At 31.7% G+C, this 26,954-nt stretch overlaps 1 protein-coding gene across 2 annotated transcripts in view; it reads right to left on the bottom strand.

The window, feature by feature from the left end:
• The window catches only part of nAChRalpha2 (nicotinic acetylcholine receptor alpha2), a 249,917-nt gene extending 223,537 nt beyond the window's left edge, over window positions 1-26,380 (bottom strand). Inside the window, exons 1-2 of one of the 2 annotated variants that reach the window (XM_085946224.1) lie at window positions 26,337-26,380; window positions 25,410-25,767 (exon numbers count right to left, since the gene is read on the bottom strand). In XM_085946224.1, coding sequence (XP_085802350.1) covers window positions 25,410-25,658 — 249 coding nt within the window. In that variant the 5' untranslated portion in view covers window positions 25,659-25,767; window positions 26,337-26,380. Of the gene's footprint in view, window positions 1-25,409; window positions 25,861-26,336 lie in introns of those variants that run through there. The other variant, XM_085946225.1, reaches the window with a different exon arrangement.
• Window positions 26,381-26,954: the final 574 nt, after the last annotated feature.

Below are 26,954 nucleotides of genomic sequence, written 5' to 3'. Positions count from 1 at the left end.
TGAGCTTTTTCAATAGAATGGCAAATTTTAATTAATACGAGGAATATGATATTGAAAAAAAGTCTGTTTATTTTTGTATTATATATAAATGTAATATGTGTAACTACAAAATCATCTTGTAAATATAATATATTAAGGTATAACGCAATACAAATATATTGAGGTCGATTCAGCACTAAGGGCCCTTAAACACTTGTATATCTGATCGTAAAATCCAGACGGTTAGCATGAATCACAATTATTTATCTAAATGATTACCCCTAACCCTCCAGTTGTCAATTCCATGCCGGAAGTTTGCGATGGCCTTTGTTTTTGTCCTGGTAATATACAGTTCGTGCCGGCCGTGTTCCGGTCAAGTTATACAACCTACTCACTTCAGAATAGTTCATAGAAAAATAGCAGTGAATAGTAGATACTACAAAATTATGTCAACGTTTAAAAGTATTCAATTGAGCAGTTTTTTGAATATTCCATTCATGCTGCCTTAAAATATTTATCTTATTATTCTTTATATTTAAACATTTATGTTATCTGCACTCCGAACTACATAATTGTAAGTGAGACAACCTTATCGTTTAACCTTTGAATCTAGATGGAAACAATTCATTGTTTTACTAATTTGTCAGGTTCATTCTTGTTTAATGAATTTTGGTTTGTTTCATTATCGAAAATTCCTGCGAAGTTCAGAATTTAAAAATCATGCACTCATAGAATAATATACGTTTCATTCAATCACTCTTCGGTTGGACTTCAAACTAATAACGCTTATACATAATGTGACCAGACGTCCCGTTTTCACCGGGACAGTCCCGTTTTCAGGCGGCGTGTCCCGGTATCCCCAAACACAGCTTCAGGATGCCAAAATGTCTTTGAAATCAACACCAGATACCTATACCTACTTACTAAATTTGTCTATTTTTTTTAAATAATTTTTGAATGTTTTACCTAAAATGTATCTGTCCTCATTTTTAGTTAATAACAAATATTTATTAATTCATAATTATAAAATTTTTGCATATTTTGTAGATACATACTCGTATTATAATGTATATTCTTTGTTTTTGTTTTAACCAAACCATATCTTGAATTTTAAAATAGCCTCGCTGGTAGGAGTATTGTAAGTTGTAGGTCGCTGTGGTATCTCGGTATATAATATAATAAGTTCTTATTTAAGTAGAACCGAAATCATTTATTTATGTTGGCAGTCGTATCGGGCTATAAACTCATCTTCATAATGACAAAAAGATAGTAAAGTTGTTCTGAAGATGGATTCATAGTTCGAAAATGCTGTCTATCAATTCATATAGAGTTAACAAAAAACTTTCTTTTAACACTATTATAATGGAGTTCTACCACGCAAACGATAATTCAATTACTTAATAATTACTACTAAACTTGAATCCAATTCCATTCGTAAAATGGGGTTGAGATTTCTAGTTCAGACTAAGAACACAATCTGTACATGAGTGAAAAATGTTTTACAATCGCAAAATGATATTATGTAGTGTTACACTACCAAATGGTCCCTATTTGGGGATGTCTCTGTGAATCTGGAGAAACCAGAAGCCCAAATCGTTACCAAGCCGACAAATAGTAAGGTTTAATATTAAAAAAATATATAAAAATGTAACCATTAGTAGATATTAACGTAAATAAAACTCGTCGTTTCTGACCACAATTCTGGTGTGTTATTTGTTCACCTCTAAGTCCCGAATCCAGACAAAAAACCATATAAGAATAAAAGTGACAGCATCTTGTCACTTTCGAAAATGGAGGGAGATGACAGTAGGTACCAAAAAAACATGGGAATTTTGAATGTCCGTTCTGAAATAGTTTATATTACTTTATAATAGTTTTAAGAAAATCATGCATTCAATTATCTATTGTGAATGAATGATGAATTAAAATATTTATTAAAATAAAAAATAAACTCATTATTCAAATAGACTGCCAGTCGATTACATACTGGTAGAGCTTTTTAAGTGGACTGTAATTATTTTTAGGGAAGATGAGGAGGTCGGATCTAGGGGCGGGGATGATGGAACAGAGTGGCAGACACTGACCTTTGTGATGATGTATGATGGCTCCGTGGTCTGGTTTCAACTTTCGCTCGAGCGGTATAGTTGTTTTGGATGACCCGTTTCGTACATTCCCGCACTTTATGACACAGTTTATGGATGACATGTGAGGGTTTATGAATGATGATGATAGTTTTCGAATGAATCTGTATCTATTGAGTCAATCACATATGCGACGGAAAGCTATTAGAATTCCGCACGCGTCCGCTGTCGAGATGCAACTGAATGTTATTTGTAACACCGTCTCTCATGATCAGTAATTGCTTATTGATTGTCAGGTAACAATAACACTGGGGATTAGGAGGTGGGTGAAGAGATTAGGAGTGGAATGGGAACATAAATGGCCTAACCACATACAATAATTATAAGCGTTGTTCTGAATTGTATGTCTTTGATGAAATACGTTACAATATAAATTTATGAACAAAATACTTCATTGCTAGTTTTGAATTCGTATTATAATTTTTCACCACGTAGATTAAAAACTAACTTGAGTTTTGTCTGTCAAAAACAGTCTAGTAACTTTAAAAAAAAGAAGTTTTTTAAATTATATTTTATTACACAATAAGCCGTATTCAGATTTAATACATAATAATATATACTAAAATATTTTATTAAAATGATAATATTTATTTATGTCAATCCACGCAGAAAGGAAACAAGGCTTTCTTGACAGCGTTCTATATTATAATTATAATACATCAATTTGAGCGTTGGTCTTGCTACTCAGTTTAATCCACACATTTATTATTTTTAAACTTATAATTATTATACTGTTACTATTGTGACCTTACAGAATATAAACTAATATACTCTGAAAGCTCTACAGGGGGTGTTTTGGAAGTGATGTTATTGATATAGTGATAAAAAATAAGTTTTTTTGTAAAAAAAAAATGATTTATGGAAATATAATAAATAGTAGTGAATTAAACAAATATATTTTTCACATTTCACGTGTAAATTATGCATAATACACTTATAAAACATTTTGTCCTAAGGCCCACCATAATAATAATATTATTCGGGCCGCGTAACGAAACTGTGAATATCGAGTGTATATACCGATATTCATACTTTGACTGCAATATATACTATTTATGGAATATGATGGCTGTTTTATATTGAAACAATGTTAATAAATAAATTAATATGACATAATTGCTTTCGAAATCAAGCAATAACCAGCACTATCATCGGATCTCACTATTTAGTGCTGCGGCCTGATTATAGACGGCCATGATTTGGTCCAAAGCATATATTATATAATGTATTTTCCAGGTAATTTTGTCTTTATTTCAATAGAAATATTGTCACCATAAGTTTACTTCGGTGACATATCTATTTACTCAGATTAAAATAGAAAATGCGTTGAGTTACTAAAATAAAAAATTATCAAAAGAAAAATCCTCCAATAAAACACCATTCACCATAAATTTTCCATTTAAAGCGAACGAGTTTTAAAACGACAAACAATAACGAAAAGCGCTCTTTGATGGACACAAAAAAATCGCGGAAAAGCAAACTAATAATATTGAAAACTCAAAAATAGAAGAAAAAAAGCTCGCAGTGATAAACGTCAAAACGAGCTTTATCCATTTTCAATACGAAACGCTCCGTTAGAGTCGAAATCGCTTTTGAATGACTTCAATCAAATTGTCGATTATCAATTTGTTTCACTGGACATAGAATAATAGGAGATAGCGTCTTTTGCAATCTGGCATCAGCTGTTCTTACAGAGTTAATGCTCTTTTCATCAACACGCTAACGACAATGCAATTTGCAGTTGCGCTTCTGTTATGAGTAGACTTTGTGTACAGATTATCGACACTCCCTTCCCCCCAATGTTCACTTAGTTGCTTATCTGTCTTTTACACGAGAGTATTATTTTTAAATTTTAAAGTGAGTGGAAGCATTTTATAAAACTATTGGTAGGTACTTAAGGGCAAAGGTGTTGTGCGAAGGTTTTTTGGTATCTTTGCGAGATAAACTTTGTTAATCTGCAGCATTTGTAGGAAAGACGTATATTATGTCAATATGATTTATTTTTGATTATGTCCGATCCTAAGACGATCGTATAGGTCTCCACAGAGAGGAAGTTCAGGTTGATATTAACAGATGTTTGTTTTTACGAGAAATGTATGTTAGTCACATGGTTTACCTATTGGGTCCATACTCTGACTCCAATACACATTAAAAAATAAAAAAGTATATTTGCCAGACTCAGGATTCGAACCTGGGACCCACACCATTATAAGCCGATGCGTTAACATTGAGGCTCTGCCACAATAGTGAGGGGTATCACACTCTCTGGTGACATTTATCATCCGAAATATATAATATAATCTACGCCACGTAGAGCATCTCTTCATGACTACTTCAATTGCCGAGGGCTGATGTATTCGCTCACGAAGTTGATTGTTTGTAACATGGTTGGATTAGTGTATATCTAAGATTCGGCGGAGGCATCGATTATCAAAGTCAAAAGTTGGTACCTCAAAATAAAATTCTTGTAAGATAACTGGTCTCACAGTTAGAGTTGGGTTTCGGGAATTTCCCGACGGGAATTCTCGAGAATTTTTCGAGATTTCCCATGCCAAATCTCGAGAATTGAATTGAAAATTTCGGGAAATTCCGGATCTCGAGAATCTTATTTCGGGATTCGGGATTTCTTTATTTTTTTTTGTTTATCGATATGAAAAAAGTGGACATAAAACACAAAACATTCAAAGACTGATCGGGGCATTTAACACAATTAAGCCAACGTCGACTCAAAATGAGCACATTTTTGCAACATCAGGAAATTTTGTGTCTCAAAAGCGTATGCGATTGTCAGACGCAGTGATTGACAGTTTGTGTTTTTTGAAATTCTATTTTAATAAGTAATGTTTTGAATTATTTTTGTTTTCCTACTTCTATTTTGTTTGTCTTCTTAAATAAATAAAAAAAGTCATATTTTTTTGGAATTTGTCTGTTTTTACACTGATTTTAGGATTTTTACAGGTTTTTTTTTTAATTTCCCGATATCTCGGGAATTCTCGAGAATTTTTTTCTGGAAATCCCTAATCTCGAGATTGAGATTTTCTCGGGAAATACCCAACTCTACTAACAGTCATACAGGAGCACATATAGGATGCACATGTTGACTATGACATTTGGTCGTCACAGAATACAGCCATGACTACTACTCGACTCTACGTTGGCTGAATGTAGCATATTGGGCCCATGCGGCATTGCATTCAACTTCACTGGAAATACTGTCGTTCTCGGAAACCATGGTAAGTATTTAAACTTGGTCACCAGCTGGACAGCAGACCGAAAACTCTTATTTATTGCATTGCCTCATCACCAACGTCTTATATTTCGGCCAAAAAACGTATCCAGACAACATGGAAAGACATATTTAAAATGTTTATGACATTATTTTATTCTAATTGTGTCACATAATATCAAAAACCCTTAGTTAGTATGTCGAGATAAAACTATAATAATATACTAATTTAGCCACACTAAAAATGTTGGAAAATCGCCATCGGAATACAAAATTTCATAACATACCTACCGTCTCATTATAATAGACGACACTCGTTGATTTTAACTTCAGAACAGAAAATAAGTTTTTATATTCCGTGGATTTAACACATTAATGGACGGCTGTTTGCAAAGAAGATAATTGTGTTTGATAAAAGTTAGTTGGGAAATTTTATTTTAGTAATCTAATAAAAACGGCAAAAGCTTTTATGTCACCTTTAAGATTAAAATTAAATACAAAGAACATTAGCAATTTAATAAGATTATCGCTATAAAAAGAAAGCCTAACGAAAAAGAGAGGTCGAATAGGGCAGCGATAATTTTAGAAAACATTATAATGCAATTTGATAACGTATAGCTGGTAAGGTCCATTGTTAAGAAATTTTTAGACGATCTCGGCTATATTCAGAATTTAAAACATTGCATTTTTGAATGCCTTGCTATCCACATTTCCAACAGATGGTACATAAAATAAGCAGTTTGGATTTTTAACCTTCCCTCTACTATGCTAATAAATTCCGTCCATTTCGGTGATGTCACCTTCGATTACCATATGAGATTGATAAACTTACAGTATGTAAAATGGAAATGCCTATTTTTGCAACAGAGAAGAGTCAAATAATTTCTTCAGCATTATTTACTATTTGTTTTATCTATAATAATATCAAAATTTAATTATAATTGTACAAGTATTTCTATGCATTATTACAGCCTACAAGAAGACATAGACATAGACAAGAGTATAGCTTCTTTTCATATCTCTTTCTCACAATTAAGTAGATATGTCTCTATTTGTCGCATATGAGTACTTTTAGATTTACGTCTACCTCTTTTGTTTGTAATGGAATAATATGATAGGTATAATAGGAAATAGGTATAATAGGATAGGAATAATATTGACACCCACGGTGGCCGCGCGGCTTAAGCGTTGGACTATCACGCCGTGGGTCTCAGGTTTGAATCCTGGGTCTGGCAAGTACACATAATGTTTTTCAATTTGTGTGTGAGTCAGGGTATGGACCTAATAGGTTGAGCAAGTGGCTGACATCCATTTCTCGTAACTGTCAATACAAACCTCTACTCTGCGGAGGCCCATATGATCCTATTAGAATCAGACATGGTCAGTTTAATATGATAGGTACTCTATTAAATTTGCAGTGTGCATTTATATTTATTACAGGTAAATGAGATCTGATGGATATAATTATATCAATTTTGTTATATTAACATTTCAATTATATGTAATATTGATCATTATAGGAATAGCTAAAGTATGATGACGTCAAAGTGCTTATTAACTGAAATATTTATAATTTAATGACCTAGGTAACCTAAGGTGACATTAATGTAACGGGAGTGTAAATGCATCGAATTAATAACATCATTGGAAAAAAATCATAATAAATATTATTTGATGATGATTAAAGGCGTCCAATAAAATATCTACAAAAACATCTTTCGAGCATGCTGCTGAAATTAAACACTTTTTGGAGGACTTTTGCAGATTGAAAATAAATAAAGCAGATTTTACATGATATGGCACGGGTTTTTTTCATTAAAGAAATTTTAAGAGATCATCGCATTGCAGTATTACAGATGAAATGCATAGTAAAATCAAAAAACGATTGCGATGCAATTTACAATTATTAATTGTACAAGCTTAGCAAAATCACTGCCATTTGTTAATTTCAAGGATCATACGGAATTCATTCGTTTTGCTTTTAAATTTCTGCTGATAATTTAACAGTTTTAGGTATAATATATTCAATTCGGTTGTGATCATCGCATAAGTAAAATCACACCTTGACAGCGATTCGATAATGTTGCATTGAGGCTTTTGTTAGGACATTCTTGTTAATTAAACCTTGATCTGGTCAATTCTTTTCGTTTTTATCCAGTCTCATGCTACTCTTGCTTGCCAAGTATCTCCAACATGTCTTCTCTCATTCCATCAATTCATTGTTTGCGAACCATTTGCATTTTATACGTGATACATATTCTGTTCGCTGTATACATGGTCTCCTTTCTAGTGTGGATCCAAAAATCTTCCTGAGTACTTTACTTTCAAAGAACTTCAACATTCTTGTTATTATCTCACTTAAATTAACCATGGTTCATTACTTTCCAAACAACTGTTTGTTTTCTCATGTCAAGTAGTTTTCGGTTGATATTTTTATGTACAATCTTGGGTATCTTTAGACTTGACTTTATAATAGAAAAATGTGTATAAGTTTCTTAAGTAATTATAACTGTATATTTATTTTGTTTAAATATGGTTAAGGTGGATAGTAGGTACAATAAGTAAAATATATATATTTAAATTGAAGATTTTATAAGTATGTTAAGACTGAAAAAAACTTAGGAATTATTAAAACCATCAATTACTCGAATAAAAGAATTCTTCGGCTTTGTCTTTCCACTCAGATGTACGAGAAATGACAGCCCGAAAATTTCACGAAAAACATTTCAGCGAATTTGAGGCAAAACATTTTCACGTCCTCGTTCCAAAAAAATATCTTGTTAATGAAACTTTTCCAGAATTTATTAAATTGATGTGACATTTAAGTTATTTGTCTTTATCTGTCCTCGGAAAATTTCGTGAAAATTTCCATTATTTTATTATTGTTATTACGAAAAGAAACGTTTTAAAGCCGCGAATATTACTTTTGAAACTCTTACGTACCTACTGATGACAACACTATGGCAAAATAAATTCAAAGCTATTATATCAACGGATATAATTCAATATGACAATAATGTCACAAATGAAGTTTTAGACTGTGGACAATAATAATAAATAAGGAACAGAATAAATTATTATTAACCCTCTTCATATTGTAGAGGTATTTTATTTTTATATAATAAAACTACAGTATTTCTTTAATACCAAAGTATTATTAATAAATCTTATAGCAAATATAGCAGAGCCCTGATAATACTGTTTAATATAGACGCTATGATGTTTTTAAAATTCTCAGTGAGAAACGTTTTTAAAAGTTTATAATAATTATCACATTACCTTTTTATTGATTGGTCAACATCCAAATATTATTAGAGTAATTAAATGTGCAAAACCAGAAAACTCATAAATAATGGGAACTGAAATACCTAACGGGTGTGGAGTAACATCCAACCGATCTCGTATGTCGAAGAACTTGGGAAAACTTAAAAACGTGTACGAATACGCGTACCCTTCATTCTGACAACTGCCCTTGGCTTATTCATTGACGCTCATTCAATATTGGTGTATTTGAAGGTTGCGACACACAATATTGCGCGTCTATATTGTGTGGTTGAATTTCGTAGGACACTCACACATTCAAATCCTTGCGTCAATATGTAGTGTATTGGGGTATAGCCTATTGGAATTATATTTATAAATCTGTTTTGTGTGAAAAACAAATAAAAATGTAAATCGGTTTGATAATGGCGCAGTAGGAAGTTCCCAAAATAATTAATCATTTGAACAATTATGGCGTTAACAACGATCTTTTCTAGCATTTCTCACTATTATCATGAACAACGATATATCGTTGTTTACCATTCAAAGGGTTTTAAAAGGGACCACATGTTTTGTTAAAATCGTCAATATTAGTTTTTTCAGTAATATACAGTAGTCGATTAAGTATCTCTGGTTTAAAAATATATACTGTAATTATTAGCTTTGTAATCTGACAAAAGGTCACCATGACAACGAAATGTTGATACTTTTAAGAATAAATATATAATAATTAGCAGAGCCAGCTGGCGGTCGCCAGTCTGTCTCGCTAGGTCTTGCAGATGGCTTAGCGGTGTTGGATATTAATATAAATGTGAAGTATGCATAGACGGAACCATAGTGGATTTTCATTCACCTCAGACAGTTTGACATTTCGCCGATTTGTCAGTTTTATGATTTGTAAGGCGCCACTGCCAATAAAAAATTGGGGTCATATGCGTAGTCTATTCTGGAGTCTGGCCTTCATAATATCGTCTGACACCACCTCAGGCTGTTAGGCCTAGCAGAACAGCTGGCAATCGCCAATTGCTACTACTGACATTTTAATAGAATATAATGTGTTTATATATTGCACCTTTACATTCATATTTATTTGTTTTCGTTGAACTAAGAATACATATTACACATGTTGGTTAGTTTTTTTATAATTCATCAAACCTTGCCTAAACCAAACAATAGTAAGAAGTTAAAAATATTATTCTATCCATTAAAATCCTTACAGCGCTGACGGCGCAACTGGTGTTTCCACATTATTAGCATATTATTTAAATGTGGTAATTAAATAGTGATGTATGTAAAAAATAATGTATGAATTAATGGCATAATTATAAATATTTTATAGACAGATGCGTATTATGTCATGGTTTTCCAGGGTTTAATTGAATTTTAAAAACGAACTAACACCTCTGTAAATAATAAAATTGTAGTCTTATTTCAAATGTAAACAAATACGTATAACTGATAAAGCTTAGTCTCTACTATCTATGGTGGATCCACCCTACCTCCACCCATCTACACAGCAGGATAGTCTAATTTTTCATACATTTAGATTATAGCGTTACAATACGTTTTATTTATTCAATGGGGGAAGATCCCATTAGATTGAAGAAATGTAAAAACTATCTCTTCTAATAAGTCTTTTAAGATACTCATAATTACCACTCTGAAGGGGTGTGTCCATATGCTTTGCTTAGTAGTAATAAATGGTATTTTATTTTAAAATTAGTAGGTTCTTAATAATACTACTGAATAACTTCCAACATGCTTAATTTATTATTTAACAAATTATCTGGGCGAGTAAATAAAAATGATATTATTTTTATCACGTACAATAATGGAAAAGTAGTAGCTACTTACTTATAGTACCTACCTAATTATGGCGTAACATAGTAATAATTGACTATTACCTCTTATATATAATTATCGTAAGAGATTTTAGAAAACGCGCGACATTTTATTGTTATTTTTATATTTTCACTTCGATATGTGCGCTACCGAATTATATACCGATTGAATTGAACACATTTGAGAAATATTAGAAGAACCATATATTTTATATTATGGTATTATGTAATACATCTCTATATATATAAAAATCTCGTGTCACGATGTTTGTGGTCGAACTCCTCCGAAATGGCTCGATCGATTTTTAAGATTTTTTTTATGTATATTTTTTAAGTATGAGAATAGGTCAACAAGTATATTTCATACCGCTAGGTGATTAGGGTATCTCTATCCAGAAAATTTTTTCTTTTATTTTTTTGAAAATTTCTTTTTGTATTTTTTTATTATTTTGCATTAAAAAATACCTATAACCCCAAATTTTCACCCTCCTACCCTTACCCTCCCATTTTTTAATCGCGATTTTATTTTTTTTGTATGAACAAATTTAACCGTCGTTCGTATTTCAAACAGAACGAAATTATTTATGTTGTTGAATGACAGATAGCACTACGTCCGAGAAGAATTCAAGAGAAGCGTTGCGTCATTTTGACATTTCATTCGGCATATTACACCGCAGTGCGTGCAAAATTTTGTACGATTTATTTTAATTTATCTATTTTTATGTGCGTGTATTACAGTGCACAATGCCATCAAGACGCAAGGGGGGCCATTTGGGCCGTCGAACGAATAAAGCAACAAACATGCGAAATAGTAGAGCAGAAAGAACAGACGAACAAATCCAACAAGATAACAAAAACGTGCGTGTAAGCATGTCGCAATTGCGTGCATCCCAATCACAAGAGGCACGAGCTGAACGAAATCAACAACGACAATTGGAACGGAGCCAAGCGCGCCGGTTCGTTGTTAACACACGCAGAGCAAATGACCGACAACGCCAACAAGTACATCGAACATTTACATCCGCTTCGTTCCTTCGTCTCGTATTCGAGTACGAGCCAGATATTGAATATTCCGCTCATCCGAAAGTACTGATCGGTGCTATGGACAAAGAATGTCCCCATTGTCATGCGCTCAAATTCAAACTTGAGTCAGCCAGGATGTGTTGCGAATCAGGAAAAGTGCAACTACCAGAAATTGAGATACCACCAGAACCATTGAACGGCTTGCTCATCGGCACGGTTCCAGATTCAAACCTGTTCCTGAAGTCCATTCGCACATTCAATTCATGCTTCCAAAAGACTTCGTTTGGAGCAACAGAAATAGTTCACAATACTGCGGCAAATGGTCAACAATTCCATTTTACGATCAAAATCAAAGGCCAAGTATACCACAAAGTAGGCTCATTGCTGCCAATGCCAAACGAACCACATAAATTTTTACAAATCTTCTTTATGGGCGGTGAGGACATCAATCATGTGGATGCATGTTGCGGCTACAATAGCCTCAATTCGCCTAATGCCAGGCGCATCATCGGCGAACTGGACGCCCTGTTAAATGAGCACAATGAATTATTGAAATTCTTCAAAGCACGCATGCACGAATTGCAAAGTGACAATCACGCTATTGTCATCAATCCTGATAAAACACCAGCTGGAGAGCACGTGCTTCAATTCAATGGGCCTGTTGTTGACGACATTGCTGAAATCATGGTTGGTGACCGCACATCGACGCGAGAAATCGTGATTCGAAGAAGAAACAATAATCTGGAGTTTATCGCTGGCACACACCGTTCATACGACGCTCTCCAATATCCGCTAATTTTCTGGAAGGTACAAGACGGATATTGCATAAACATTAAACAACGAGATCCTGTCACAGGTAATTCATTCATTATGAACATCATTACTCATTTTGAATTGAGAAAATGAATGGTTGATGTTTTTTTGTTTTTATCGGCGGTCATCGTCTACAGCGCTCTATTCCTCTTTCTGTTATATATCCCATCCCCACACACTTACGATACATTCGTTATTTTTTATTTAACAACCAAAATATTCACTAGAAATAAATTATATGGCAGAACAACGTTTGCCGGGTCAGCTAGTATCATTATAATATTCTATATTAGGTATAAGGTATCTGAATTTATTCATTGATAGTAGTATTAAAATTCTCCATTATTATTATTATTATTAGCAATGAATATACATATAATATTGCAATAAATGTCTATGTTATTTAAAATGTCACATTACTGTTTGATGTTTTATTGGATTTTCACAAATTCTAAATTTGAAAATATTCTGACATGTCAACTTATAAGCGAAAGAAAACAAATGACAATCAGACTCGGAGTTTGACAGCTGAAATGATTTTCAGTGTCGTGTTGTTAGATTACAATTTTGTAGTAATTAGTGAGGAAATATGCATTTATTTCTTGTTAAAACTCATAGTACACCAATGTGCCTCTTACAGATTTGAATAGTTTTCTTTTGTGAAATATCGATTATATAGAAGGTATTAAGAGATATTATAATCAATTTGAGGTAGACGGACAGCAAGACGCGAAAATGTATGGTGACGGATATAAAATGCGATTTAAAAATGATATTATCTGTGATCGTGTCGAGTTTTATCAGATTGTACCGGATTCAAATTGAAGTAGATTCGGGACTCTAAAAAATGAATTGAAATAGTTTAAAAATCAACAAAATGGTATATTAATAAAAATATTGGTGCGTTTTCCAAAATCTCTTAGGATAATAATATATAGGAGATAACTCAATAAAAAATACCGTAACAAAAAATCGTTCATGTTTCAAATAAATCTCTCTACTAGTCAAAATTAGCGTCCACAACCGAAAGTCAATGAATGTGATTATAATATTCAACCACTGTTTACGATATAATTAGTAAGCCAGTCTGTACAAGTAAGAATCGCAGTAGTATTATCAATTAAATTTGATGTTATTAAAAAAACAATATTAAGCTTTAATTAAGAGGGATCCTTATACCAACAGAGGCACCTAGCGGAATAATACGAAGCTTGAAATTTGAGACATTTTATTCATTATTTACTATTTCAACTGTGCTCGTATTAATTAATAAATATGTCTCTGAAAACATTAAAAAGATTTTTTTTAAGTCAAAGATAAACTTAAACAATTGTAAAAAATGTGAATTTGTAACATATTTATGTCACGAATAACGTTATTATTACATAATATTTATGGTCATGTTTATTATTAAAATTTAGTTTATTAAGTTTTCAATGTTTGACCGCTTAGATTTTTGATTAATTCATCATTTTAATATTTTTTATATTTATTTTAAAAAACGTGTATATTGTACTTAACAATGACGTTATTCTTGACATAAATATGTAACAAATTCAGATTTTTTTGCATTGTAAGTTTATCTTTGACTTAAAATATTTTTTTTAATGTTTTAAGGTACATGTTTATCAATTATTACAGTTGAAATTGTAAATTATCAAAAAAAAATCTCAAATTGCAAGCTTCGTGTTTTTCCGCTAGGTGCCTCTGCTAGCATGCCTCTCCCCCTTAATTAATATTAGCTAATTTATAAGCATACATATTATAAGTAATGTCACAAATACTGTGAATAAAATATTATTAAAAAAATAATCCTGGGAGTATATAATATGGAAGATACCGATGGACGTCTTTGAAAAAACCATATTATTATTATTAACTGAAGGTTGGAATAATATCGGTGTTTAAATTTGGCGCGTTTCCCCGCGCATTTCCGTTGTGCAGATTACTTTGGAAAGAAAAGCTAGCGGCGTATAATAATGTAAAGTTTTTGATAATTATTGTGATATTTTTGTTGTGTGAAATTTAATACGTACCACAGTAAATGATATTTTAAATTTTACTTAAGTTTGAGTTAACCGCCACAATTTGAAGTAATAAGTAATTTTATAAAATATCACAAGCCTTGTCGGACTGGCTGAAAATGTGAAATACAAATTTACTTTTAATAAAAAAAAATAGACTTTCTAAAAAGAAATTGGCGATGTCTTGCAAGGTTATCTTCATGGAATATCCTCCATGTTCTTAGTACATACTACAAGTAGGTGTATAAATTATCTGTGCGGTAATACAGCAAGAATCATTACGTGTGACAAAGCACAATTTTATCTCAAAGGAGAACTCTGATGTCAATAAGAAAAAAAAATAATATTAGTGCACTAAAACTACAAGAAAAATTTATAAAACACATTTTCTTCTCATAAAGTCTCTTTATTGTATGGGATTTGAGCAAAAACGGTGATTGGTTCATATATCTTAGATAACTGTAATAGTGTCACAGTGACAACTGTCAATGGGGAATGTTACGGGAAAACTGTGTGGGGGACAAAATGGAACGTCAATGGAATGAACACAAATAATAATTACAAAATAAAAAGAACTTTTTATAATATACAACGTTTTTAAATTTTCTGTTGAATCATAATACAGACTTGACTTGACTAGCTTAAACGATCAAAAAAATTTGTAGTTGATAGAAATAATACTGAAATGTCATTTTGACATGTCATATTGATTTCCATAGTAACGCACGTATATATATTAATAGTTTAGTTGCTAGGACCCCAGAGCAACCAATAATGGTGTCGAAATAACTTTTCATACAAAACAAAATTAACTGAAAATGAATTAAATTCTACTTAAAGATGGCCAAAAGTATTAAAAAAATGCATTGGCATCGTGTTCTGATATATTCTAAAAGTTTCAAATGTCTAACTAATCTGGAAGTTAGTTAAAAATCGATTGCATGTTTTGTACCGGACAAAGAACCATCGGACAAACAAGGATACGAGCTAAGAAAAACCTTGTAAAAAATATGTGATTTCAATATTATGATGATGAAACATAACCGCGAGCCAAACACTAAAACTGTTGAAAGAGTTATTCTCTGGTCATTTAATTTCACGTTCTACTGATATACACTGGCCACCAAGATCACCCGAATTAACCGCTCTATATTTTTTCTGTGGGTGAACTTGAAAAGAAAAATTATTCAAAATAAACTATGGATATTAAAACAAGCCATAATATGGCTACTTGCCTCACATTATTTCAAAAAAATATAAAATATTTAAATATTGGGATTAAATAAATATTTTATAAAAAAACTCCCCTATTTTAGACAACACCCTTAACAAAATAAATGAAACTATATATATATATATTATGTACTAGCTGACCCGGCAAACTTCGTACGGCCTCAGAATCAAAAAAACTTTTGTTATCTTTTTAGCTGAATTAAATTCACAGTTTTTTCTTAAGTTAAAAAGAATACTCAAAACAATCAGTTCAATAAATGTGCAAAAATCAAATCAAAATGAAAAACATTTTAATTACATTGAAATGAATGTAATTCACGTGGCAGCAAGGCATTTGCCTTATTGAAGCGAATCAAAATGATTTGCGTAGCATTGTGGCACTACTTTCTGTTAAACTATTTGCTAGATGGGTTGCACTCGGATCGATTCCCATCATTGAAGCATTTTGTGATATATGACATTTTTTGTTTTGTTGTCAGGTACGATAACGAACAAAGCGGATGGTTTGACGACACGTGAACATGTTACGATAAGACCGTGAGAGAAACATTCATTTTCTAGATTCAGGCCACAAACACTCAAGGATTGGCCTTGTGATTTGTTGATCGTCATGGCGAATGCAAGACGAATCGGAAATTGAAGTCGTTTAATTTCGAATGGCATATAGAGGTTAGGATCATCGGAATTCTCGGAATGAGAACTTCCTCACCTTTGAACATTCCTCTGATTATCGTCGCGTGAATCACATTGCCCATTAGTTTTTTCACCACCAAACGCCTTCCATTACATAGTTTAGGTTGGTTAATATTTCAAAGCATGATGATTACCGAGCCAACATTCAGTTGTAAATTGTGCGGTAGCAAGCCAGGCAGATTCGATGAGTTTAAAAAGTCAGTTGGATAGTTGGTTGCTTCGTCTTCGTTTGTTACACAGTCGATAAGTTTGAAGGAATGCAGTGGATCAACGATTTGATTTTGAATTGTGAAGTTTAAGTGATCCACATCGTTCACTCAACCAATTGTGATTTTTGTGGTTAGCAATGATGTTTGGGAACACTTTGTTGATGAAGTCGTCCTTCGTTGAGACGAAATTGCAAAAATTCAGCGGAAATGAAATAAATCTGTTCGATTTGTCAACAGGAACACGGCCGTTACCGATAGTCAGCAATTGCTTAGAGAAATCTTCGGCAAATGGATTATTTAGCAATGCAACTCGCATGTTTGTAGTCAGCTGAAGTTTCTTCACGTAGCGCCACAGAGTCGATGATCTGAAGCAAGCGTTTATTTCATCGGCAGCGGTCGATCTTGGAATGACTGGTAGTGTTTGGTGGAAATCGCCAGATAGTAGAATAATTGCGCCTCCAAAATATCTTGAGTCATTGTGCAGATCTTTCATAGCTCGATTGAGTACTTCCAATGCGCGTTTGTGCGCCATTATGCATTCATACCAGGTGATGATTTTACTTGCTACCAAAACTTTGGCCATTGCTGAGTGTTTCGCAATGTTGCATGTCGGTTTCAGTCGTTTGAAGGTTTAACGGCAATTTCAACGCTGAATGAGCCATTCGGCATCCTTCTAGCAACGTGGCCGCTATCCTAGAAGAAGCAACTGCTACAACAATTTCCGATCTGTCACAAACAGTGGGCAAAATCAATGACATGAGGAATGTCTTCCCAGTTCCACCGGGCGCATCGAGGAAAAATAGGCCACAATTTCCATCATCAATTGCCTTCATTAACGTATCGTACACTTCCTTCTGTTGGAGGTTCAACAGTGGTACATTCGTTCGAACTGATTGGTTCAATGCATCTCAATCATATTCACGTTCACGTTTCAATTCTAGATTGAAAGAGTAGTTTATTCCACGATATGGCGTTGGCATTCCTAACTTGACTAACAAACTGCCGCACATGAGGTAACACATGTCTTCGATCAAAAGCAAAGCCTGGTTATGTATCTCCTCATTCACCTCGTTATCGGGATTCCCTGAACTGATACGAATTCAATGTAAAATGTCTTCTGACATGTCATCCTTGTACTTGTTCCACAGTACAGGTGGATTCGATGGGAAGCATGTCGAAATAATGATAGCAAATAATCTGACCTGGAGATCCAGAAACAATTGCTTCAGCGATTATCATGTCACAATGAGTACCGTTTTCAAGCAAATTGAGCTGTTGACATGAAGCACGAAATGTTGGACACACTACACCATTGACAGTTAGACATTTCGACTATCATTCTTTCTTTTGTTTGTTTGTTTTTTATTTATTGTTTCTGTCATGTATCAGAGATGGCGTCGTATACGGATTTAACTTTTTTGTGATTTTCTTACTTTTCGAATGCGCGAGGCTTATCGTTCAAATTAATCGATATCAGTTAAAAGCCGTTCCAAACAAAATGTATGAGAAAATGAATTTTCTTCATAATTTATTTTTTCCGTGATTTATCCGATGTTTTAATAATTATTCTGATATTCGGAGCGGAGGCAAATCCAACAAATCAAAAATAATAAAAAAAATCGTCCAGCCGTTCTTGAGTTATAAATGGTGTAACTAACCCGACTGTTTTATATAATATATAGATATCAGAATTGAGTAGAAAGGTTTTTAAGCTAATTGAAAAATATTATGGTAGTATCAGAATACATTAAATAAAGATTGTGAGAAGACAATTCACCCATCGTCAATACGTACGTCATCGTCATAGAAATTGATAGCCTAACTAACTTCTAGGAATCATTCTTAAGAGAACAAAATAGTCGTAAAAAAGAGCTATAACTACTGGGAATACACATATATCTGACTATAATAAAATGAATAATGGATTTAACCATACTATTATGTAATTTGAAGGTATTTAAAAAAAATATTCGCTACATACAGAGTTTGAAAAATCCTAATATATTATACCCCTGATCCCCGAAAAACTGTATATATATGTACGCAACTATATAATGTGATAGGTTTTTAGTTTAGGTTTAAGTTTCTCGAAACTCTCTTGGGGCCATATACGTACGTGATTTAATGAGTGTTTCAATATTCAAATCCTTGCCTGCACACATAGGGCTTCCGAAGTTTATAACCAAGTTTTCGCGACGAGGTGACTGCGTGTGACGCGCTATACTCTGTGCCATGAAATAATTCCGAATAATTTTATTATTTAATTAATGATATATTCTTTAAATGTCAACCCTGCACCGCATAGGTAGGTTTTATAGGATTACTGAATCCTGAATGAAGAAAAAGAAGCACAAACTCACCAATCAAGAGACGTCGTAATCAAATACTTACCGTAAAGCTCACAGCTCTTTTTCAGTATGCGCTATTTATCTTTTTCTTATAATTTTCACCAATATATTTTTTATGTTAGGTTTCTAGATATAAATCAAACAAACTGTGCTGTCGATATACTTTGCAAGACTACGACAAGCAAACATTTCGCTAATAAAATATTTTATCTCATTATCTCATATACATGGTCCTGAAGCTGTAAGGAGTCCAAAACGTTGATAATGTGAAGAAGGAAGATATACATAACGATAATCCACGTACCAAAGAATACAAGAAATAATCCTTAAAGTCTCAAGCTAAATATAAGACTTCTTGTACAAAAAATTTCTTACGAAACCTCGTGAAAAGGGTTGTAGAGCCAATAAAAAATGTTTTATATCATAGCGGTTATTAATTTTCTTCATTACCGTAGAATAGATATTTTTTTTTTTTTGAATAAGATCGTAAATCAATCTACGTGATTCGGTTATGTTATGACTTATTGTGGAAACCAGTTTAGGATATTATTGTGAAGAAGGTCAAATCCCGCGCTAGTAGTCGTGTCATGAAAGAAGAAGAAACGATGCGAGAATCATTGGATGAAACGGTGTATACCTATCTAATAAGCTGTTGGAAACCTTCTTGCGCCGATGTTTACCCAACTAACGAGCTGGCATCGCGATAGATACGCCACTCGCCGGGAAAAAGCGGGAAAAACAACTTCAAAAATTGTGTTACAAGCGAAATTTGCACAAAATTATATTCTCGCTGAAGGGGCGGAACCTTGTACAAACATGCGACATGCTATTTATAAAGGAAAGTTCTTTTTGAGGACATATTTAATCTAGTTATACAAGTGTTTTTTTTTGTTAAGTTAATCGCAAACCGACGTTCATTCAATAAATAAATTAAATTATTATAAACTGGGCGAAAGTTCATCCAATGATATACGAAAAATTATCTTATATATGATATTATATTATTAGCAACCTTATGCAAGCATATACTTTAATTAAGAGCATAAGTGAAACGGCAAATAATTTTCAACAGTAGGTGAAACGAAATTTCGCAGTCGTCGCCAATCGGAGACTGACAGTCCAGGTGTGAGCACGTCAATTTGTTTTGTGATGGCGTCGGAGGAATATATTCTTAAATCGTGTAAAGATGACTAAAAAATGTTGCGCATCTACTTGAAAAAGAAAACATGTCAATGAATATACTATTATTATTATTACGAATATAATAATAAACATACCATTAAAAGGACGCATGTTGAATTTTTATGACAAATTATATTTCGTTCAGCACGCGTCATTTGCATAATCTGCGCATCGCCTAGTCACGATCTTTTTAGACCATGCCCCAGCTGAAGTATAGCATTGAGGATCGTGTCTAATGTAAAATGACAGAACAATATTATTTTATATATTTCTATTTTGCCATATTTCTATACAAAACTATAATAATTGTTTCTCAGTGAAAGCGAAATACAATAACTTGCATTTTATTTGACGCAGATGACGCAATCCATTCGCCAGAAAATTTAAAAGAAAGTCTTGTAACAGATAAAACTGATCATCACTTTCAACTCCTGACTCCTCTGTTTCGGCAGAGTTTTAGTACACGGGTACAAAGTACACCTTATGTTACTAAAGATAAATGACGGCAGACAAGTCCAAGATTCTATTTTTCTTTTCTAAACACTTTCTTTAAGCACCAAGGTGCATGGTTGTTATATCAGTCCCGTGCAGCTTCGTTTCGGGACAAGCCGGAAAACGGAGTGTGGCACCAAAATATTTTCATTCTGACACGTTTATAACGTCATGGAAGGCAACCGTGCACAAATTGCGGCTGCATATACATATATACATGTCGAGTGGGTATGGGATAAAGCAAATCATTGGTAATAATATAATTCTTCAATTATACCAAAATCTAATATAGATACCTACGTATTTCTTACACATTGGGTAGGTATGAAATATTACCTTAAGCATAGTCGGTAACTAACATTAAAGGGCTCATAACGCAACAACTCAAACAGATCCGTAAATACAAAAAATAAACCATTAATATTATAAAGACGTGTCATTATTGTCATATTTCATAATAATAATAATTCTATAGAAAAGAGATACAAACATTGATAATTTTTCGTAAACAATGGGTTTATCGTAACATCTGTCAAAAAGTCACTCAAAATTATTGTATTACATGGTATTAGATATAATCATTAGTCAATATCAAACCTTTCAATCAACCAAATCACAAATAATCTTTCAATTGAATAATCGTTCCTCACATAAGTACTGTCCTTGTCAGAGAATGACGTAAAACTATTAAATACTAATACCTATATATCTAACTTAATGTTATCTAAAAATCAAATAAACCTTCAAAATATAAAGCAGTGTACAAGTGCATACTATCATGTAATATTAAATAAAATATGAAACAATAAAGAACACATAACATAATTCTGAACTTATTCATCAATTATATCAGCGATTTCCAAACTGGGAGGAGCGCCTCTCTGGGGAGGCGCGGAGTGTTGCAAAGGGAGGCGCGAAAAGTTTAACACAAAAATTAATGTAGCCACAGGTTTGCAGTTTGCAAATGTATAGTTTATAAAACGGCTGATAGTTATAAACTACATAAAAAAACAGTCCTATAAAATTATGGAGACTAATTTTATAATATCTCACTTCTATACTATTGTGAAGCGCGCTGGCTATCTCGTGAAAAAATGAAATAGAAGGATCAAATCATAATGTTGAAATTTTTAGGAAATAACGATAATTTTGTTGTTAAACTTGTCTATTTGGTTGAAATTTTTAAAAAAATGAGTGAATAAATCAATGCAAGAACTACTAATGCATTTACTGATTTAAAAAGACGAAGTGAAGGCATTCATAAAAATTGGAGCTTTGGAAATCAATATTACAAAAATATAAGTTCGCCATGCTTCCACTTTTAAATGATTTCTGTGCCAGATATATTGAAGCAAACAAAAATCTTTTTACTGAGTTTTACTGGTTAGTTTGCTAATGCATTTTTCATATTATTTTTAGTAAAAAAAAGTCAGGGCGATTCAAAGAGATTGGACTCCTAATCTCTTAGGGGCGATTAAATATTTTGAATATGTGAATGAATTTGAATTCACTACTATTGAAATTGATTGTGCTAAATAAGCATATTCATCGCATTAAAAACAAATTGATTTAAAAATGAATATAATATAAGTAGTAAAACCTTGTTTACTTTTATAATATTTATTTTCCATTTTTGTTTTAGTACATTGTTGACTATTTAAAAAAGTGTCTGTATTATTTAATGATATAAAGGGGGGGGAGGCGCGAAGATTAGATTTTTTTAAAAGGAAGGCGTAGTAACATAAAGTTTGGAAACCACTGAATTATATTGTATTCATATAAAAAAAAACAAAACTTAGTTGGACGTCATACCAAATTAACATAACGAACAACTAAAAATGGTGATTCCAACGGAAAGTGACGAAATAACTATAGGTTTATAATTTATTTTATTGAGCGTATTAAGACAAGTCATAATATATAAATTCAATAGTTTGCATGTATCATTTTTATTTAATTTTTTTATCGTGGGAGATCTCAAAACAAGAAGTTTGTCGAGTCTCCAGATCTCTAAGTCCGTCACTGTAGTTATAACTAATACAATAAATTTGTATAAAGCTATAGCGCGGGAGAAAAAACGCTAAATTGTATCAAAGTTTCGTTTGCAATTATTTCAGGATAGATGTAAACAAAGGTCCTCTTAATCAGTGTTTTAATTAGTTTCTTAATGAGTTTTTACATGACTGGTACTTTGCAGTAATTTTCGTTATACGGAGTTGCCGTTAATGTCTTTAATGACAATGTTTTGGTATTCTAAGCGAACATTCAATTTAAACGCGTTATAAACATTTTCTAAATTTCTAAGTTTATTAGAACAGAGATTTTCAACCTATGTGCTGCTAGAAATTAGAAAATGTGCAGCAAAGTATTGTTGGGCACAGAAAAATTTAAGTGATTATTTAAAACGTCGTTGCATTTTTTGATGAGATCAATATTAAAAATATGTTTTTCATATTAATTATCCATCTTTAGTGTTAATGCGAGGCAAATGATGAGGTTGAAAATTTATTGATAATTGTTTACGAGTACGTAGCGCTTTCAAGCATCAACAAAAAAATCTTTGCTTATAAAAAAAAAACTGATGGAATTCAGCATAACATAATTATTAATTATTATGGTGTAAGTATAAGTAAAGTAAAGTATAAGTAAAGTGTAATATCAATATGCAACATTCATAGAACTTTATAGTCTTAAAAAATTAAGCCTCGAATAGTACTTCTAGATTTTGAACTTTCACCAAAAACCTTTATTACATAAAATGACATAATTATAGTTATTTTTTAATAATATGATAGACGAAAGATGTGCTTATTTTTTCAGACTTATACGCGGCGTAAATGTGAACTCTGCCATTCTTCGTGGTGTTGGCTTGTGTGTCTGCTAATTACCTTAGGAATCGAGGGCATCCGTTGTTTATTCTCCCAAGGTTCCATTAGTGATGCCAATTGGGATAGCAATAACCATGTTTAATGTAATCAATTCGGATATTGATATATTCCACTTACGTGAGGTGAATTTAGGTGGACGTTGTTTTATAAGTTTTTAAGATAGGGTCTTATACTTATTGTATTATTAAGTCACATCTTTCTGTATTTTTATTTTTAAATTGTTAACACTTATTTTATGTCATGTTGTGAACGCTTTGAATTTTGTAATTAGTTATGTTTATTATATGTAAAATAAATAAATTTGATTTGATTTGATTAAATATCAAAAAATGTTAGATCGGTAGGTACATCACAATTCCATACTACACTGCATTCAGTTAAAATCGAATAGCTATTCCGGAAAAAAGTTGGGAAGTACTGTATTCGATTCACTGGTATTTGAAAATAATGTATACAATATTAATTGGCACATACACTTATTAATATGTATATCGTAGATACACCAATTAATCTAGTATTTTGTTAGTATTGGATAGGTAACTAGGTTAGGTACACACAATTTACTGTCTATTCAATATATTAATTTGTTCATAATGTGAGTATTTTCCAACCAGTGTGTCACGTTTTTTTACGTATTTCAAGCAAAACATTTAATTCAAAAATTTTGGTGTGTCGCGAAATTGTAAATAGTTTTAAAGTATGTCGCTTACACAAACACTGCATTATATTGTAGGCAAACAAAAATTAGCAATGTTGTTTTGTTAATATTTTTAACTCTATCATTTTTTTTCAGTTTGATTTCAGTGGTGACCGACGGTGGCATAGTTGGTCTCTCAAGCTGTGGGTGCCGAATATTGTTTGTATTTATTCTCTATTTCCCGTATATAAGTTTATTTATTACAACGTTTTACAACAGTTAATTATGTTTTGTATGAAAAGTTATTTCGGAAGAAATCCGTAAAAAGTAAAACACTATTATTGGTTGCTAGGGGGTCTGGGTTTCTAGCAACTAAATTATTAATATATACGTGCGTTACTATGGAAATCAATATGAAATGTCAAAATGATATTTTAGTATTCTATATTTATTCAGTATTTCTATCAAGTACAATTTTTTTTGATCGTTTAATCTAGTCAAGTCAAGTCAAGTTTATATGATTCAACAGAAATTTTTAAAACGTTGTATATAAAAAGTTCTTTTTATCTTGTAATTATATAACCTATATATATATATTTTATAAAATTTTACAATATAATATGGTGCTACGATGTATTCGGATAAGGTTAGCATTTTTTTATATTAATAAGAATATATTATAATAAGTACTTACTTATGTAGTTACTATGGTAGGTATGGTAATTTTACAATTGTATGATAAAATCACGTAGGTAGGTATGAGATATTTCTTCTATACAGAGAAATCATACACATTGATTTATTTGTTTAAAACTTAAAAATAGAAGAGATATATTTTAATAACCGTTAATTTTATTTATTAATATTATTGTGTTTAAAAAATCTTATATACTTGAATCATCAAAATAAATTTATTTAAATTAATAATACAATGTAAACATGAGATTTAATGGAATATTATTGAATATGTACTACTAATCAATAATACTATATCCAAAGAAAAATCACTCTTATATTTGTAACTGTATCATGTTTATAATAATTCTTTTGCATACATAACTAATAGGTTAGTATTTCATTTTAAAATATTTCGATTCCCAAATAAAATTCTTGTCAAGTGGTTCTTTATAATAATGTGAAATTGAGTTGATATTATTATAAAACTAAATAAAATCACATAATTATTAATGGTAGTTATTGTACTAATTTCAAAACAAAAATATATATTATATAGTAGGTAAATAATACACATCATTTAAAAAAAAATAATTTAGGACGGTTTTAATCCATTTTGAGATATATTATTATAAACTGAATAATTTGTTTTTTTGTCTTATTAATGCAATGTTTTTTAACCAAGAATTGATAGATATCATTGGAATGTTTGGTATTATAAAAAAAATATATTTATTTACTTACCAAGTCAATGAGCTGTGACAGGCGTAGGCCAAGTTTCACCAAAACTGTGTTATTGTTATTCGTAACGGGTCTTATAAGTCTGTTATAATTACTCAATAGATCGTCATACAGTCTTTTTGCATCAGGGTTACATGAACACAGTTGAGTGCACAACACGAGTGAGGTTAGGATGACATGCAATGCGCGGGAAAGCACTGTATTATCTGTACACTTACCCATCGTAATTTTTGAAAATTCGAACAGGATCATTGACTTTTTAAAAACATATTTTTATAGCGTTTCAGTTACAATATTAACGGCACATTAGTTTATTACATTATTGTTTATATTGGTGATACTTATATATATACAAATTTTACTGTTAATATTATTCAAATTAATAAATTACCTTTATTAACGGATTAAATTAAAATAATTTGTATGTTTTAATATAAATTATTTTACTGTTCTTGACAGTTGACTATAAAAGAGTGAGAACAACTGTCACATTTTTTTTAAATTTAAAATTATGTGATTATTATTGTTCTTCAGAGATTTAAATCGACGTTGCACTTCGGAAAAGTAAATAATTTGTATAAAAAATGCAGCAATAGTTAAAAACCGAAACAATTTATTTGTTTATTATTTGGTGAACCTGAACTGCTGAATCAGTAAAATATTTTATGCGCTAATTGGCAATAACAGACTTAAAGTCAACAACTAGATTTTTATTAAACATCAGTTTTAACTAGTTCAAATAAATAAGTGTCTTACGTTCACAGAATTATTGCCATAAATTTTTTGAAAGATAACCTACAAAATATAAACACACTTCACGGAGTCATGTACGTGAACAACGGCACACATATTTGAGGTTATGCAGCCCAGAATTATCGCTGTCGGTTTACCTGTTCGAATAATGAACGCTTATTTAAAGTATCGACTTACGTATTTGATTATTTAAATTTGAAATGTACACAGGTTGTTCGGACGTACACTAAAAAAACGATAGTAGTGCTTTTTGAACTAGAGAGCCTATTGCGTCGACTCTCGCAAAAATGTATATGTGTGCAAGTTCACGTATATTCCTGTAGTCGGTACTTTAATACTCCCTTACATTCTACAGTCAAGTCGCTCATACCAAATCCGCAATACAGGAACCGGGAAACGTATACATGTCTCATTCTATATCTACAAATTTTCCTGCTTATGAAATTCGCTGTCTCGTTCTAAGAAAAGTAGAGATGTGAATTTTGTATTATTTAGGAAATAGGGATTTTTGATAAACGAACACGAGATTTTTATACATTTTGAAGTAGTAACTGAGAAAATTGAAAACAAAAAAAAACTATGATATAATTATACTTAAAAAATGCGTGTCTTCAAGGTTAGTATTCATTTGGAATACACAAACATAGAAAATATTTTCTTTAATAATATTCATATTGTAAAAATGAAAATGATTTATTTGAGAAAATCATAAAATCCTCCAAAAAATACCAGGTCGAAAAATTGTTAAAAACAACTATGCAAAGTAAAATATATAACCAAAAAACTGCGTAGAGG

Source organism: Rhyacophila brunnea, unplaced genomic scaffold (assembly GCF_057557595.1).
Source record: "Rhyacophila brunnea isolate RB1 unplaced genomic scaffold, BYU_Rbru_1.0 scaffold_19, whole genome shotgun sequence".
NCBI classification, from domain to species: domain Eukaryota; kingdom Metazoa; phylum Arthropoda; class Insecta; order Trichoptera; family Rhyacophilidae; genus Rhyacophila; species Rhyacophila brunnea.
The sequence above is the reverse complement of the archived record's forward strand: the minus strand, read 5'-3'. Positions and strand labels throughout refer to the sequence as shown.